General features: G+C 46.2%; 1 protein-coding gene across 7 annotated transcripts in view; it reads right to left on the reverse strand.

The window, feature by feature from the left end:
• Positions 1-12,470, reverse strand: part of arhgap44 (Rho GTPase activating protein 44) — a 188,205-nt gene extending 175,735 nt beyond the window's left edge. For all 7 annotated transcript variants that reach the window (XM_033044040.1, XM_033044037.1, XM_033044039.1 and 4 more), the window contains exon 1: positions 12,188-12,470. In XM_033044040.1, the coding sequence (XP_032899931.1) occupies positions 12,188-12,243 (56 nt within the window). In that variant the 5' untranslated portion in view covers positions 12,244-12,470. The remainder of the gene's footprint in view (positions 1-12,187) is intronic.
• Between the last annotated feature and the right edge of the window lie 1,605 nt (positions 12,471-14,075).

Below are 14,075 nucleotides of genomic sequence, written 5' to 3' on the forward strand. Positions count from 1 at the left end.
GTCTCCTTCTTAGCGCATGTATAGGTGTAGAATATATAGAGGTTAGACACAAAATACTGGAGTAACTCATCGGGACAGGCAGCATCTCTGGGGAGAGGGAATGGGTGACATTTCGGGTCGAGACCCTTCTTCAGACATCAGACCACGTGGGTTTTCTCCGGGTGCTCCGGTATCCGACCACATTCCAAAGACGTACAGGTTTGTAGGTTAACTAGCTTCGGTAAAAATCATAAATGATCCCTAGTGTTTAGGATAGTGATAGTGTATGGGTGATCGCTGGTCAGCACAGACTCGATGGGCTGAAGAGCCTGTTTCCATGCTGTAATACTAAAGTCTAAAGAGGTGAGATGGGCACAGTTTAGAGGAGAGGTGCCTGGGACAAACTGCCAGGAGTGGCGGTAGAGGCAGATGGGATAGTAGTGTTGAAGAGACTTTTACATAGGCAAACTAAGATGCAGAGAATGGAGGGATATGAATCACGTGCAGGCGGTGGAGATTAGTCTATCTTGGCATCGTGGCTGGCACAGACATTGTGGGCAGAATGGCCTGTTCTGTGCTGCGCTGTTCTATGGTCTTGGCCAGTATGGGCAGATTGTGATGAAAGTGCATGTTTCCATGCGGTATGAGGAGATTGCATACATCTCTGGGTGCAACCTTGCCCTGGTTGGGTCTTCGATAACAAATGCACCAGTTATGTTGACAATGCTATCCCCCATTTAGAGGACATGAAGCGGGCAGGCGGAGAGATTACCTTGCACACCTTCTTTGGGCCGCCCCTGTCATCAATGATGGATCACGCCTTGCACCGAGCTTGTGAATTGTGTGGCTGCGGAGATGAACTGTTGCCAATGAGAGCAACTGTCAGCTGTGAATGTGGGACCTGTCGCGATGTGAGGGTGTGGTGGAATATGAATGTCAGGAATGGGTTGTGGTTAATAGAGATAGTTGGTAGTTGAATGTCGAGGTGTTAACTAGTGAGCCGTTATATCCAGTGGTACAGTTTGCGGGGCAAGTCTTTGTGCATCAGTTCTTTGGGAATGGCTTCTGTTATAACAGTCTCAGTGACTTGCCTAAATGGTCTCTTATTCCCTGTAAACCTTGTCTCCACATCACCATGATCCCACTATATTTTACAACAACCAAGTTTAACCCGTTCTCTCCCATCTTACACCAAAAAACCTTTGGCAAATGACACTCCATTCCACATTCACTTCCACCCTGACTTGCACACGTACTGCGTTTCCCCTTTAAGAGGCAAAGGTTGCCTACAAATAATGCAGATTAGTTTTAGCCGGTGTTAAACCACTCATTGAATTAGGCTGCCTCCAGAAGCAATGAGCCTTGGGTGCAATAGGTCAGCACCGGCTAAACGCCACAATTATTTCAATTAAAAGCCAGCACAAAGTTTGCATGGTGCCTCACCTGGGTCAGACAGGTATGGATTCAGCATCCAGTGCAGTTCAGTCGGCCTTCTACATGGCTGGGCACACAAATTACTCATCACAACACTGAATGCTACAAAGCAATTTGAAAGCAATTACAGCAACAGCTTCAAGAGGGCTTATTATAAAACAACTGGAATTTGCAAGGGGTTCAATTTAATAGCCTGGTACAAGAAGAGTAAGTTGAATTTACAGCTGACCTTTCTCCAGTTGCATCTGGCCAAATGGAGTTTAGAGAAACTATTCACTCAATAGTCCAAATCACTTTTGCACTTCAATTCAGCTTCTTGATTCAACACATCAGCAGAACAGGTCCTATTGATCTGAAACGACCTCCTTACTTTAGATAAACACAAAGTGCTGGAGTAACTGGCCAACAATGGTCCATTATGGAAATGGTCCTTCCTTGGTCATCTGGTGCTGGCCCTGTTTTGTGCTGGCCTTCTCTTACCACCAGTTCCCTCCCCTCTGCTTTCAGTCTGAGGAAGGGTCCCGACCCTAAATGTCACCCATCCATTTGCTGCAGAGATGCTGCCTGACCCGTTGAGTCACATAAGGCAAGTCAGACCCTTCTGTAAACAAGAGTTCTTCAAATCACTCACCATTTGTATTTGTTTCATTACGTGCATATAGGTCTCCTTATTTAAGGAAGGATGTATATGTATTGTATATTCTAGCTTTTTTAATATATTTCACATGTTCCCACATTATACTCCATGTTCGAGATCCCTGCCCACTAACTTAATATATCAATATCCCCTTGTGGGCTCCATATGTCCTCTTTACATCCTAGTTGCCTACCTGTCACTGTGTCATCAGCAAATTTAGCAACCCTGCCATCTGTCATTTAGTCTAAGTGATATATTTATTTTGTAAAAGCTGAGCCGCAAGCACCAATCGCTGGGGTACAGCACTCGTTACATTTACAGCTGGAAAGAGCCTATTTGTGTTTACTCTCTGATTACCATTAGCCAGCCACACAAATTACACACAACTCTCATCACACAAGTTTAAGAGAGGGGTTTCGCCTTGTTGAAGGAAATGTAATAGTATTTAACAGAATAGCAAGCTGTCACGGCTGAGAAATCTCTGGCCCTATAATCTGATTTTACAAGTGTGGTCTAATTCTCTCTGGAGAACACTTGCAAACTGGAAGTGATGTCAAATACTTCATTACTCTTACCTCATTAATGATTTTAAAAAGTTACTTGATGGTCCTACTTAATGCCATACCCCAATTCTTATTTTACTCTTTGTAAAAAGAATCCACAAACCTGTCTTCATTGATGGGTTGATGGTGGAGATGGTCAAGATACCCATGTTCCTGGGCGAACACTTCTCTGAGGATCTGCACTCAGCCCAGAACAATGATACAATCATAAGGAAGCCCATCAACAACTCCACGTCTTCAGAAAGTTGCAGAGATTTGCTATGTCAACAAATGCTATTTTGACCTTCCACACGTGTACAGTGGCGAGCAAATTGACTGGTTGCATCACAGTCTGGTTCGGCCCAGGAGCGAACACAGAGAATGGTAGACACTGCCCGATCCATCACAAGTTCTGACCTCTCCACCATCGAAGGCATCCATAGCAAGCATTGGCTCAGAAGGGTCGCCTGTATCATTAAAGACCCACACCATCTTGGTCACACTCTCGTTTCCTACAGCCATTGGGAAAAGGTACAGGAGTCTGAAAACCGTGACCATCAGGTTCAAGGTAATCTGCTTCCCATCAACCATCAGGCTCTTGAACACACAAGATGGAGAACATTACTAACCTCACACACAACACGAACCTCAAATATGAATGATGGAATGATGGAATGTCTTTAGTTGCGTCAGGACGTTGGGGTTTTATTGCGGACTCGGGAGCTGCGGGAGGCGGCTGATCGGGAGGTCCGGGCCGCTGAGGAGGAGGATGTTCACCGTCGGGGATCGGCGTCGGCGTTCCACCAGCCCGGCGTGAGGGCCTGAACATCGGGCCATTCGGGGCTGCGGGTGCTAGGAAGGCCTCGACCACGAGTGAACATCTGGGAAGAACGGAGGGGAGGCTGGCTGGACTATGGTGCCTTCTTCACCTTGGTGCCACTGTGTTATGTTGTGTCGTGGACTTTCAGTGTTTGTGCTTTTTTTTAAATTCTATTTTATTTTTAATATGTTTTATTATTTATTAATATTTATTTATTTGTATGATACTGACTGTAAGGGAAATTCATTTTGTTGTCTCTAACTGAGACAATGACAATAAATTTGAATACAATACAATACAATACATGTATTGTTATTAATTTATCGGGGTTTTTTTTCTGTTTATTCTATATTATCTGTATTGCATATACCAGCCTGTTCTGCTGCTGCAAGTAAGAATTTCATTGTTCCGTTGTCAGTACATATGACAATTCAACACTCTTGACTCCTGGTTCTCCTGAAGTGTATTACATAATTATTTTCTCCGGGGTAAACTTTCAATTTGATTGGCCCATCATTCTGCAGCTTCAGTGGCACATTGCTGTTATGCTGCTGCTATTGAGGGAGTGCAGCGTAGGTTTACAAGGTTAATTCCCAGGATGGCGGGACTGTCATATGCTGAGAGAATGGAGCAGTTGGGCTTGTACACTCTGGAGTTTAGAAGGATGAGAGGAGATCTCATTGAAACATATAAGATTGTTAAGGGCTTGGACACGCTAGAGGCAGGAAACATGTTCCCGATGTTGGGGGAGTCCAGAACCAGGGGCCACAGTTTAAGAATAAGGAGTAAGCCATTTAGAACAGAGACGAGGAAACACTTTTTCTCACAGAGAGTGGTGAGTCTGTGGAATTCTGTTTCTCAGAGGGCGGTGGAGGCAGGTTCTCTGGATGCTTTCAAGAGAGAGCTCGATAGGGCTCTTAAAAATAACTGAGTCAGGGGATATGGGGAGAAGGCAGGAACGGGGTACTGATTGGGGATGATCAGCCATGATCACATTGAATGGCTCTAAGGGCCAAATGGCCGACTCCTGCACCTATTGTCTATTGTCTATTGAACGTTGATCAAAAATTGCTATCTTAGAAGCAGCAAAAGCTTTCCGAGTCACTTAGCGTTAAGCCAGCAACATGATCTGTCCCTTTCCTGCCAACTGCAAATCCTATTCTCTCAGAAATTCTTGATAGGATAAGGCAATTTTCACTTATTAGAAACAGAACTAATCTGGAAAGGTAGCTGGAGCATATAATCAAGGCCAGGTTTTCAATACACAGCTTGTTGGGTTAGTTATGTATGCCCCTTGCTGCTATTGCTGAACGGTTTGCAAACTGAAACTAGGCAGGAATCAACCTATTTATCAAATTGAGTTTAATTTTGACGGCAGTTCCAGTTATTCTTTGAGTCATATTATTCAGAGGTCTCAGGAACAAGGCTACATTCCAGGCCATTCCCAGTTAAATTGGAGGACCCAAATGGAGGCACAACTGCATTGCGGTAAAAGGTAAAAGAGAAAACAAGAAATCCAGTGCAATTGCCACAGACATGAAAACCAACCAAGCTACCTATTCCTAATCCTAATTCTGATTGCAGTCTTTAGACTTTAGAGATACAGCGCGGAAACAGGCCCTTCGGCCCACCAAATCCGTGTACACCAACCTACACACACTGCTGACAATTTTACAACTTACCAAAGCTAATCAACCACCAAACCTGCACATCTTTGGAGTATGGGAAGAAACCGGAGCTCCTGGAGAAAACCCAGGTGGTCACAGGGAGAACATACAAACTTTGTACAGACAGCACCTGTATCCGAGCCTGGGTCACTGGTGCTGTGAGGCAGCAACTCTACCACTGCACCACTGTGTCATCCAGTCATAAAACAAGGAATGGTACAAAACAGGAACGAGCCCTGTCGGCCACAATGTCTGTGCTGAGCAAAATGTCAAGTTAGATCAATCTCCTCTGCCTGCTCGTGACCCATATCCGTCCGTTCTCTGCATATCCACCTGCCTTTCTAAAATCCATTGAAAAGCTCCTGTTGTATCTGCTCTACTAACAGCCCTGGCAGCATGTTCCAGGTAACCACTCTTCGTGTATAAAAACCACATCTTGTCCTGCACATCCCCTTTAAACGTTGCCTCTCCCAGCTTAAAGCTATGCCTCTAGTCTTTGGCATTTACTCCCTGGGGGAACGTTTCTGTCTATCTACTATGTTTTCATAATTTCATTTGCCAAGGACTTTTGCCTCTCATATTTTCTTTTGCATGGAAGAATGCCAATTGGCCCATTGAGTGTTGGCAGCGCTCAGAGCCTTCCCCACAATCCCTTTCCTCCACTTCTTTGTCTTTGCCTATTTAGTTTAGTTTAGTTTAGAGATAAACCTTCGGCCCATCGACCAGCGATCCCCGCACATTAACACTATCCTACGTACACTGAGCCAAGCCAATTAACCTACAAACCTGTACGTCGTTGGAGTGTGGGTGGAAATCGAAGATCTCGGGGAAAACCCACGTGGCCACGGGGAGAACGTATAAACCAAAGATCAAATCCGCTCTATGATCTCTGGTATATATTCCATCCAGACAGCACCCGTAATCAGGATTGACCACGGGTCTCTGACACTGAAAGGCAGCAACTCTACCGCTGCGCCACCGAGCCGCATATGCCTCACACATGCCCAGACACCACTTCACTTCTCCTACCAGCTACCTACACCAGATATAATATAGAGTAGTCAATTACCTATCAACATACATTTGTGGAAGGAAATTGGAACACCCCAGAGAGCCCGCATCATGACACCCATAGGAAACCCATACAGTCACAGAAAGAACGTGCAAACCTCACATGGACAGTAGCACTGAAGGTCAGGATTGAATCCAGATTGCTATGAGGCAGTACTGCTTAATGTCCTTACACACCGACGTACAGTGACAGATCAATGACATGCACACAGAGGGTGGAACACACAATGAAAGATAGTGGGAATAAACATAAATTCTGTCTTGAATGTCCACAATAAGATTTTGATTTTGGCCATTGCTGGTCCACCACCGATGTTCTGGCCTTTCTGGAATATCAATGTTGCTGGACCAACAGAGGTCACAGCCTCTGAGAGGACTCGGGTGGTAGCGGAACGGTCCACCTTGGCCGCGAGGGGCCAAGATACCAGCCTCGGACATTGGCTGCGGGCGTCGGCTATGGGAACGGATCGAGCTGGGATGAAGTTCAAGAGCCCCGGCCACACGGGGCAAAGTCGACCCGCCAATCGGAAGTCTGGCTACAAGTCCCGATGATGTTTAGATCGGCCTCCTCACCTGGCCAAGGCACCACATTTTCAGGGGGACTTCCAGGGGACTTTCAAGTGCGCTCTCATAGTTTTGTCCGGATTAAAAGAGGTGCCAGACCACCAGTGGTGGACCTGTATATAAAATTCCAAAGTTCTAACTTTTCTTAAATCGTCTCGTATACCTTAAGTATTCAGTGTATCCAGAAACTCAATACCTGGAATTTTTCAAACAGCTGTGGTACATTTCACAAATCCAATATTAATTGCTGTTGGAAACTACCTTTGACCAAAGTCATCTCCCGACCATATACGCTGCTGGCAAATTCATTTCACTTGTGAGAATGTGACAAATAAAACCGTATTGTATTGTATTGGATAACTTGTAAACTGAACAACATTTGAAAATAAAGACCACCAACAACAAAGATTTAACATAGCAAGCCGAGAGTTAGCGTCATTCCTGTCTATTCAGACTGTCTATTCCTCTCATAATGTTATATACTTCTATCATTGTCTCCCCTCAACCTGCAGCGTACCAGAGAAAACATTCCAAACCTGCCAACCGCTCCTTGCTAAAACACTTGAATCCTGACATAATTCTGGAAAACACCCTCTGCACCCTTTCCAAAGCCTCCACATTCCTTCCTATATTGGGGTGAGCAGAACTGCGCACAATACTACAAAAGCAGCAACGTCCTATAAAGCTTCATCATGGCTTCCTAGCTCTTATACTCAATGCCTTGACCAATGAAGGCTAGCATACCATATGCCTTCGTTACCACTGTCTTGTTATTCATTTCCAAACATCTACTCAGTCGTGTGCTACAGATAGGGCCTTGATATACTTTCCTGTGGCACTCAATCCACTCTACAAATTACTAATACACGAAAGCTTAGTCTGTTACGTATGAGAACAAGTGACGGTCTAAGGTAAGCAGAGACATTAAGACATATGTCCAACAACTATAAGTTCATGTTATAGGAGCAGAATTAGGCCATTCAGCCCATCAACTGTACTCCACCAATTAATTCTGGCTGACCTATCTTTCCCTCTCAACACCATTCCCCTGCCTTCTCCTTATACTCCTGATGCCCATACTAATCAAGAATATATTAATGTCTGCCTTAAAATATCCATTGACTTGGCTTCCACAACTTTCTGTGGCAATGAATTCCACCGATTCACCACCCAGAGACTAAAACAAGTCCTCATCATTTCCTTTCTAAAGGTATGTCCTTTTATTCTGAGGCTCTGCCCTCTGGTTCTAGACTCTCCCACTAATGGACACATTCTCTCCACCTCCACTCTATCCAAGCCTTTCACTAGCTGGTAAATTTCAATGAGGTACCCCCTCATCCTTCCAAACTGCAGCGAGTACAGGCCCAGTGCCGTCATATGATGATCTTATACCCAATGATTCCCGGGATGATTCCCGTCAACTATAATGTTGTTCTAATGTTTCCTTACTTTGGAAAATATTATATAAGTAGCAATATGAGTAGGAAAGAACTGCAGATGCTGATTTACACCAAAGATAGAAACAAAATGCTGGAGTAACTCAGCGGAACAGGAGAAAAGGAATGGGTAACGTTTTGGGTCAAGACCCTTCTAGAGGCCTTGTAGGAATCAGTGATAGTACACCAAATGAGACTAGATTTGCTTTGCTAATAACTTAGGAAATGGAGTCTCTCCTGAGGACCTAATAAAGGGATCGTCATCTTGTGTCATGGATGACAAACTTTAATTGATTGAAAGATACAGCTTTCGACCCACCGAGTCCACACCGATCATTGATCCTTTCACACTAGTTCTATGTTATCCCACTTTCACATTCACTCCCTACACAATACAGAGGCCAATTAACATACAAACCTGCACAACTTTGGGATGTGGGAGGAAACCAGAGCACCAGGAGGAAACCCACATGGCCACAGGGAGAACTGGCAGCACACAAGGTCAGAATCGAACTGGGGTCTTTGGCGCTGTGAGGCATCTGCTCTACCGGCTATACTCAAAACTATCCTTACTTTCAAATATTTGGTTCAATGAGTTCTTCAGAAGGCCACAAGACAATCAGCCACAATTTGTTGCTCCTTTGGCATTGTCTGGCCAGGGAGGGTACCTACCAGTTGTGACACAAAGTAAGATGAACCCCCTGGTCTGATACATGTTGAGTGGTGCTGGATGGTTTGTTCCCTCCAAACCCCAATCCCTGCAGGGTCACAGAACCAACTCAGACAAGCCCAACATACTTGTGAGGCAAACATCTGAGCTGCCACCCAATTCTCTGAACGTACATCTTTTTGAGCAAGAGGATTCAATACCATCACAGACAGTCACACGGTGGCGCAGCTGGTAGACCAGGTTCTATCCCGACCTCGGGTGCTTTCTGTGCGGAGTTTGCACGTCATCGCTGCGACACCATGTGATTCGGGAGGCCCCGACCACGGGTGAACATCAAAGAGGAAGATGGCAGGACTTTGGTGCCTTCCCTCACAGTGGGAAACTTTGATTCCGCTACGTGGGGATGTTTATGTTAAAGTCTAGCGTGTGTTGTGTTCTTGTTTGTTCGTATGGCTGTATGGTGACCCCGAATTTCACTGTACCAATTGGTGCCTGTGACAATAAATGTCTCTTGAATCTCCCTCTTGATTCATCCACATGCCCCGGTTTCCTCCCACATCCCAAAGACGTTGGGGGTTGTAGGTTAATCGGCCTCTGTAAATTGCCCCTAGTGTGTAGGGAGTGGAAGAGGAAGTGGGATAACAGAACTAGTGTGAAGGGGTGATTGATGGTCGGTGTGGATTCGGTGGGCCGAAGGGCCTCTTCCAATGCAATTCAACACAGCACAAACACAAGCCCTTTGGCCAAATTGTTTGGGCTTTGATTATTGGCCTCAGATGTTCCTGCTACTTAAGTCGTATCTTAACACCCTGCTCCTCAGTCCTCTATTCCATTGTTTACCATCCACTAAAGTAAGCTTCATATTAAATGTGTCAATGTTAATGTGTAAACCTCAATATCACTGTCCCTTGTCAGATTGTCAGGCTGGTTCAAACATAGCAGCCTCAGTCTTTACTTGAATTTTGTTTTGAGTGAAATATCAAGGCACAGTGGGGCAGCGGTAGAGATGCTTCCCTACAGCACTAGAGACCCGGGTTCGATCCATTCTACGGGTGCTGTCTGTGTGGAGTTTGCACGTTCTCCCTGCGACCGCGTAGGTTTCCTCCGGGTGTTCCGGTTTCAACCCACAACCGTGCGGGTTTGAAGGTTAATTGCCCTCTGTGCATTGCCCCTTGAGTGGAGGACAATGAACTAGGGTGGATGGGTGATCGATAGTCAGCATGGACTCGGTGGGCCGAAGGGCCTGTTTCCGCAGTCATTCTAAACTAAACATCACCAACTAAAGAGATTTTCTTTGATGAAAACTCTAAATAGAAATTACTTTGTACTCGATTTGATTTGATTTTAATATTGGCAAAATAACAATTTACATTCAAATTTCCAACACTCCTGGGGGACACGGCGCTGTGGTACTGCTTGCTATGCCCGTAGCCGTTGCCATGGCAAGACAGCAGAAAGCAAACACGTCGTCAAAAAACCCCCCCATCGGTCTCAATATTCAATAGTACGGTTTAAATGGGAGACTGGATGCAAGTGAAACCCCTGTTCTGGGTAACCATAGAAAGTGGGGGTGATTTCTTAGATGCACACAATTTACCTGCCACCTCTTCATATGGCAATGTCTTGTTTAAAAAAACTGGTATTATGTAACATTTAAGAAATAGAGATCTAGAGAAAGAGACCGTCAGTTGTCAGTGATTAGTAAAAGGGTGTCAGGGGTTATGGGGAGAAGGCAAGAGAATTGGATTAGGTGGGAAAGATAGATCAACCACGATTGAAAGGGCCGAATGGCCTAATTATGCTGCAATCACTAATGAAGGTTCAGTTGGGATGATGAGTATTAGCTCCGCTTCTAACATTACATTGTAAAGTATTTCAGTACTGCAGGTCAGTTGCTACACCGTTGTCGAGCATATGTTGCCAAACAGACAGATGATTGTGTCTTGTCTCCGCTATAGACAGCAAGCAGCACGTTACATGCATCCATCCTAACATTCTATTTGAATGTACATGTATCATCTGTGGACCTGGTGCAGTGGATGAATGCGTTCATTGTGCAGGGCTATAGGACGGGGGTGAATCAGTCAGATAGATGTGTGTCCCTGCCTGTGACATTAACAATATCCGCTGGGGCCGGAGCGGCAGACAGGGTCTCTCTCTCTCTCACCCGGGGTTTAATCCCTAGGCTGGCGGCTTGCTACACAACTCAGCTACACCAATGAATTGGTATTCATTTGGCAAAACGGCAGCAACGACTTTGCTCCTCGGGTGGAGGGAAGAAACACAAACCAAGTCAAGCGTGGGCAAAAAAACGGAAAGAAAATGCCGCAAACGCCTTGTTTGTGCTTGTTTTTGTGTTAGTGCCGGCACCTTCTCACCCTTAAACATGGCCTCATGTCATCTTGTGTGCGGGGGGAACAGCTCAGGGTCGCTGCCTTCATTTATTTATTTTTCAATTTTCGACAGCAAACCTCTCGCTCTTTTCCAGCAGATTCACCTAAATATGGCATCGTCTCTCCTTAGCGCTTCCAATGCGTAAGGTGTGTCAGTGTTTTTACATCAGTAACGGTCCCATCTGGTGCTGGGGGGCCGAGACTTCACACCGCAAACCTGCCGGTCGCCACCTTAAACCCCCCGTTACAGACCCTGACCTTTAATGACCTGCGATGCTTGGGATTTCATTCATTTTCCGTCTGAAGGAGCGATCAAGAGGTGGGAGAGGATGAGGTGGAGGGGAGGGGAGGTGGAGGGGTGGAGTGGGGAGAGGGAGGGAGGGGGAGAGGGAGGGAGGGAGGGGGAAAGGATAAGCGAGGGGGAGTAGGATGGAGTGGAAGGAAAGGGAGAGATGGTGGAACGGGAGTGAGGAAGATATGGACGGAGGAGGGAGGGTGAAAGGGTGAGGGTGAGGAGGAGATAGAGTAGGAGGAGAGGGAGTGAGGAGAGGGAGCGGGGGAGGAAGGAAGGTGGGGGGTGGGGGGAGTGAGAGGGGGCACATTCCCAAATGTAGGCAAAACATTCCCACTAAACGGGGAGCCAGTTGCTCCCTGCCTCTGTTGACACTTTCGTTTTCCCACCCAAGCCTCCTGCGCCCAGTGTTCGGGCTCCTGCTTCATTTAAAGGGACGGAACAGGAGCCGCAGCAAGAGAGAGAGAGAGGAGGAGGAGAAGGCTGGGGTGGGGGTGAATGAGAGGGGGTGCAGTCTCTGCATTCCTCAGCAAAACAACCCCCCCCCCCCCTCTCTCTCTCTCTGCAGCGCACATTTGCACAGCGCTGAACACCCACGTTCATTGTAATGAATCATTGAACACAACCCGACGGACATGTACATGTATTATACGATGCATTGCAATGCCGCACCCAGACCAACCTGCCCACTGTCTGGTTGGCGAGCTGTCGCATCCGATTGAATTGCTTCTTCATCATTTACTGGGGAAGGCGCCGGTGCAATGAAACACACACAAACATTTCATTGATTAAAACCCCGTGCAAGCTGATCGCTGCCACTGTAATCCCGCCGCTCAGTCTACGTGGAGACTGGCATTTTCTTCTGTCTTTCTCCCTGTCGTTATTGATCCTCCGACCCGGTGACAGCAGCAACGGCGGCGACAGCTCCGGCTTCCCCACCACCGCCTGGACCATATTCCACCCCAGTGCAGACTAGCCCTGCGCATGCGGACCCGCCGCCCGCATTCTGGGATGTGTAGTCCCATAGACTCCACTCATGTCACATATCACAGCATAGCCTAGCCTAGCATAGCCTAGCATAGCCTATCACAGCCTAGCCTAGCCTAGCCTAGCCTAGCATAGCCCAGCCTAGCATAGCATAGCATATCACAGCCTAGCCTAGCCTAGCCTAGCCCAGCCTAGCATAGCCTAGCATATCACAGCATAGCATAGCCTAGCATAGCCTAGCATAGCATAGCATAGCATAGCATAGCCTAGCATAGCCTAGCATAGCATATCACAGCATAGCATAGCATAGCCTAGCATAGCCTAGCATAGCCTAGCCTAGCATAGCATATCACAGCATAGCATAGCATAGCCTAGCCTAGCCTAGCCTAGCATAGCATAGCCCAGCCTAGCATAGCCTAGCCTAGCCTAGCATAGCATATCACAGCCTAGCATAGCCTAGCCTAGCATAGCCTAGCCTAGCCTAGCCTAGCCTAGCACAGCCTAGCATAGCCTAGCATAGGCATAGCATAGTCTCCTGTCATATCACATGACATGCCATATCATATCAAAGCCTCAATCACATTCATGTCACACACACATATCACATATCGCATCATGCCTTCTACTATATCAAGTCAAGTCAAGTTTATTCGTCACATACACATACGAGATGTGCAGTGAAATGAAAAGTGGCAATGCTCGAGGACTTTGTGCAAAAAACAAACAAACAAACTACAAACAGAATGGAACAGAATCACATATTTTTTTACATATTACATATTGTGGGCGGAAGGAAAAAGGGGAAAAAAACAGCAATTTTTTAAAAAACTGTAAAATGGTTCAGTAATGTTGGTCCCTGGTAAGGTAGGAGTTTACAGTCCTAATGGCCTCTGGGAAGAAACTCCTTCTCAACCATATCGTATATCACATTTCATATTACATCATATCATAGCCTCCTATCATATCACATGACATGCCATATATCATATCATATCAAAGCCTCAATCACATTCACAGACACACATCACATATTATAACATGCCATATCATAGCCTTCTATCACAGTCAGATACACATATCACATGTCATATCATAGACTCCTATCAGTCATAGACATATCATATCATATTATGTCATTTCATATCATAGACTCTTATCATTGGGTCAGAGAGCCTCAAGGAACTGCAAGTGCTGGTTTACCAAAAAAAAGTGCAGGGTGCTGGACTAACTTAGCCGGCCAGGATAACATCTGTGAAGTCCCAGTCACGTGGCACAGGAGAACGAGTGGGGGCAGGAAACTGAGAGCAAGTAGGTAGAGAAGATGGAGGGAGAGGGGGAGAGTGCAAAGGGGGAGGGGGAGGAGAGAGAGAGAGGGAAAGGAGAGAGGGAGAAGGAAAATGGGGAGGATGGGAAAAGGGGAAGGACAGGGAAAGGGGGAGGACAGGGAAAGGGGGAGGAGAGGAAGGGGAGGAAAGAGAGGGATGTGGGGGAGGGAGGAGAGAAAGTGGGGGGGGGGGGGGGGAGGAGATGGACATCCATGCCAACAAAGATAATAATAATAATAATAATGGATGGGATTTATA

The sequence above is a fragment of the Amblyraja radiata genome, chromosome 26 (genome assembly GCF_010909765.2).
Source record: "Amblyraja radiata isolate CabotCenter1 chromosome 26, sAmbRad1.1.pri, whole genome shotgun sequence".
NCBI lineage: Eukaryota > Metazoa > Chordata > Chondrichthyes > Rajiformes > Rajidae > Amblyraja > Amblyraja radiata.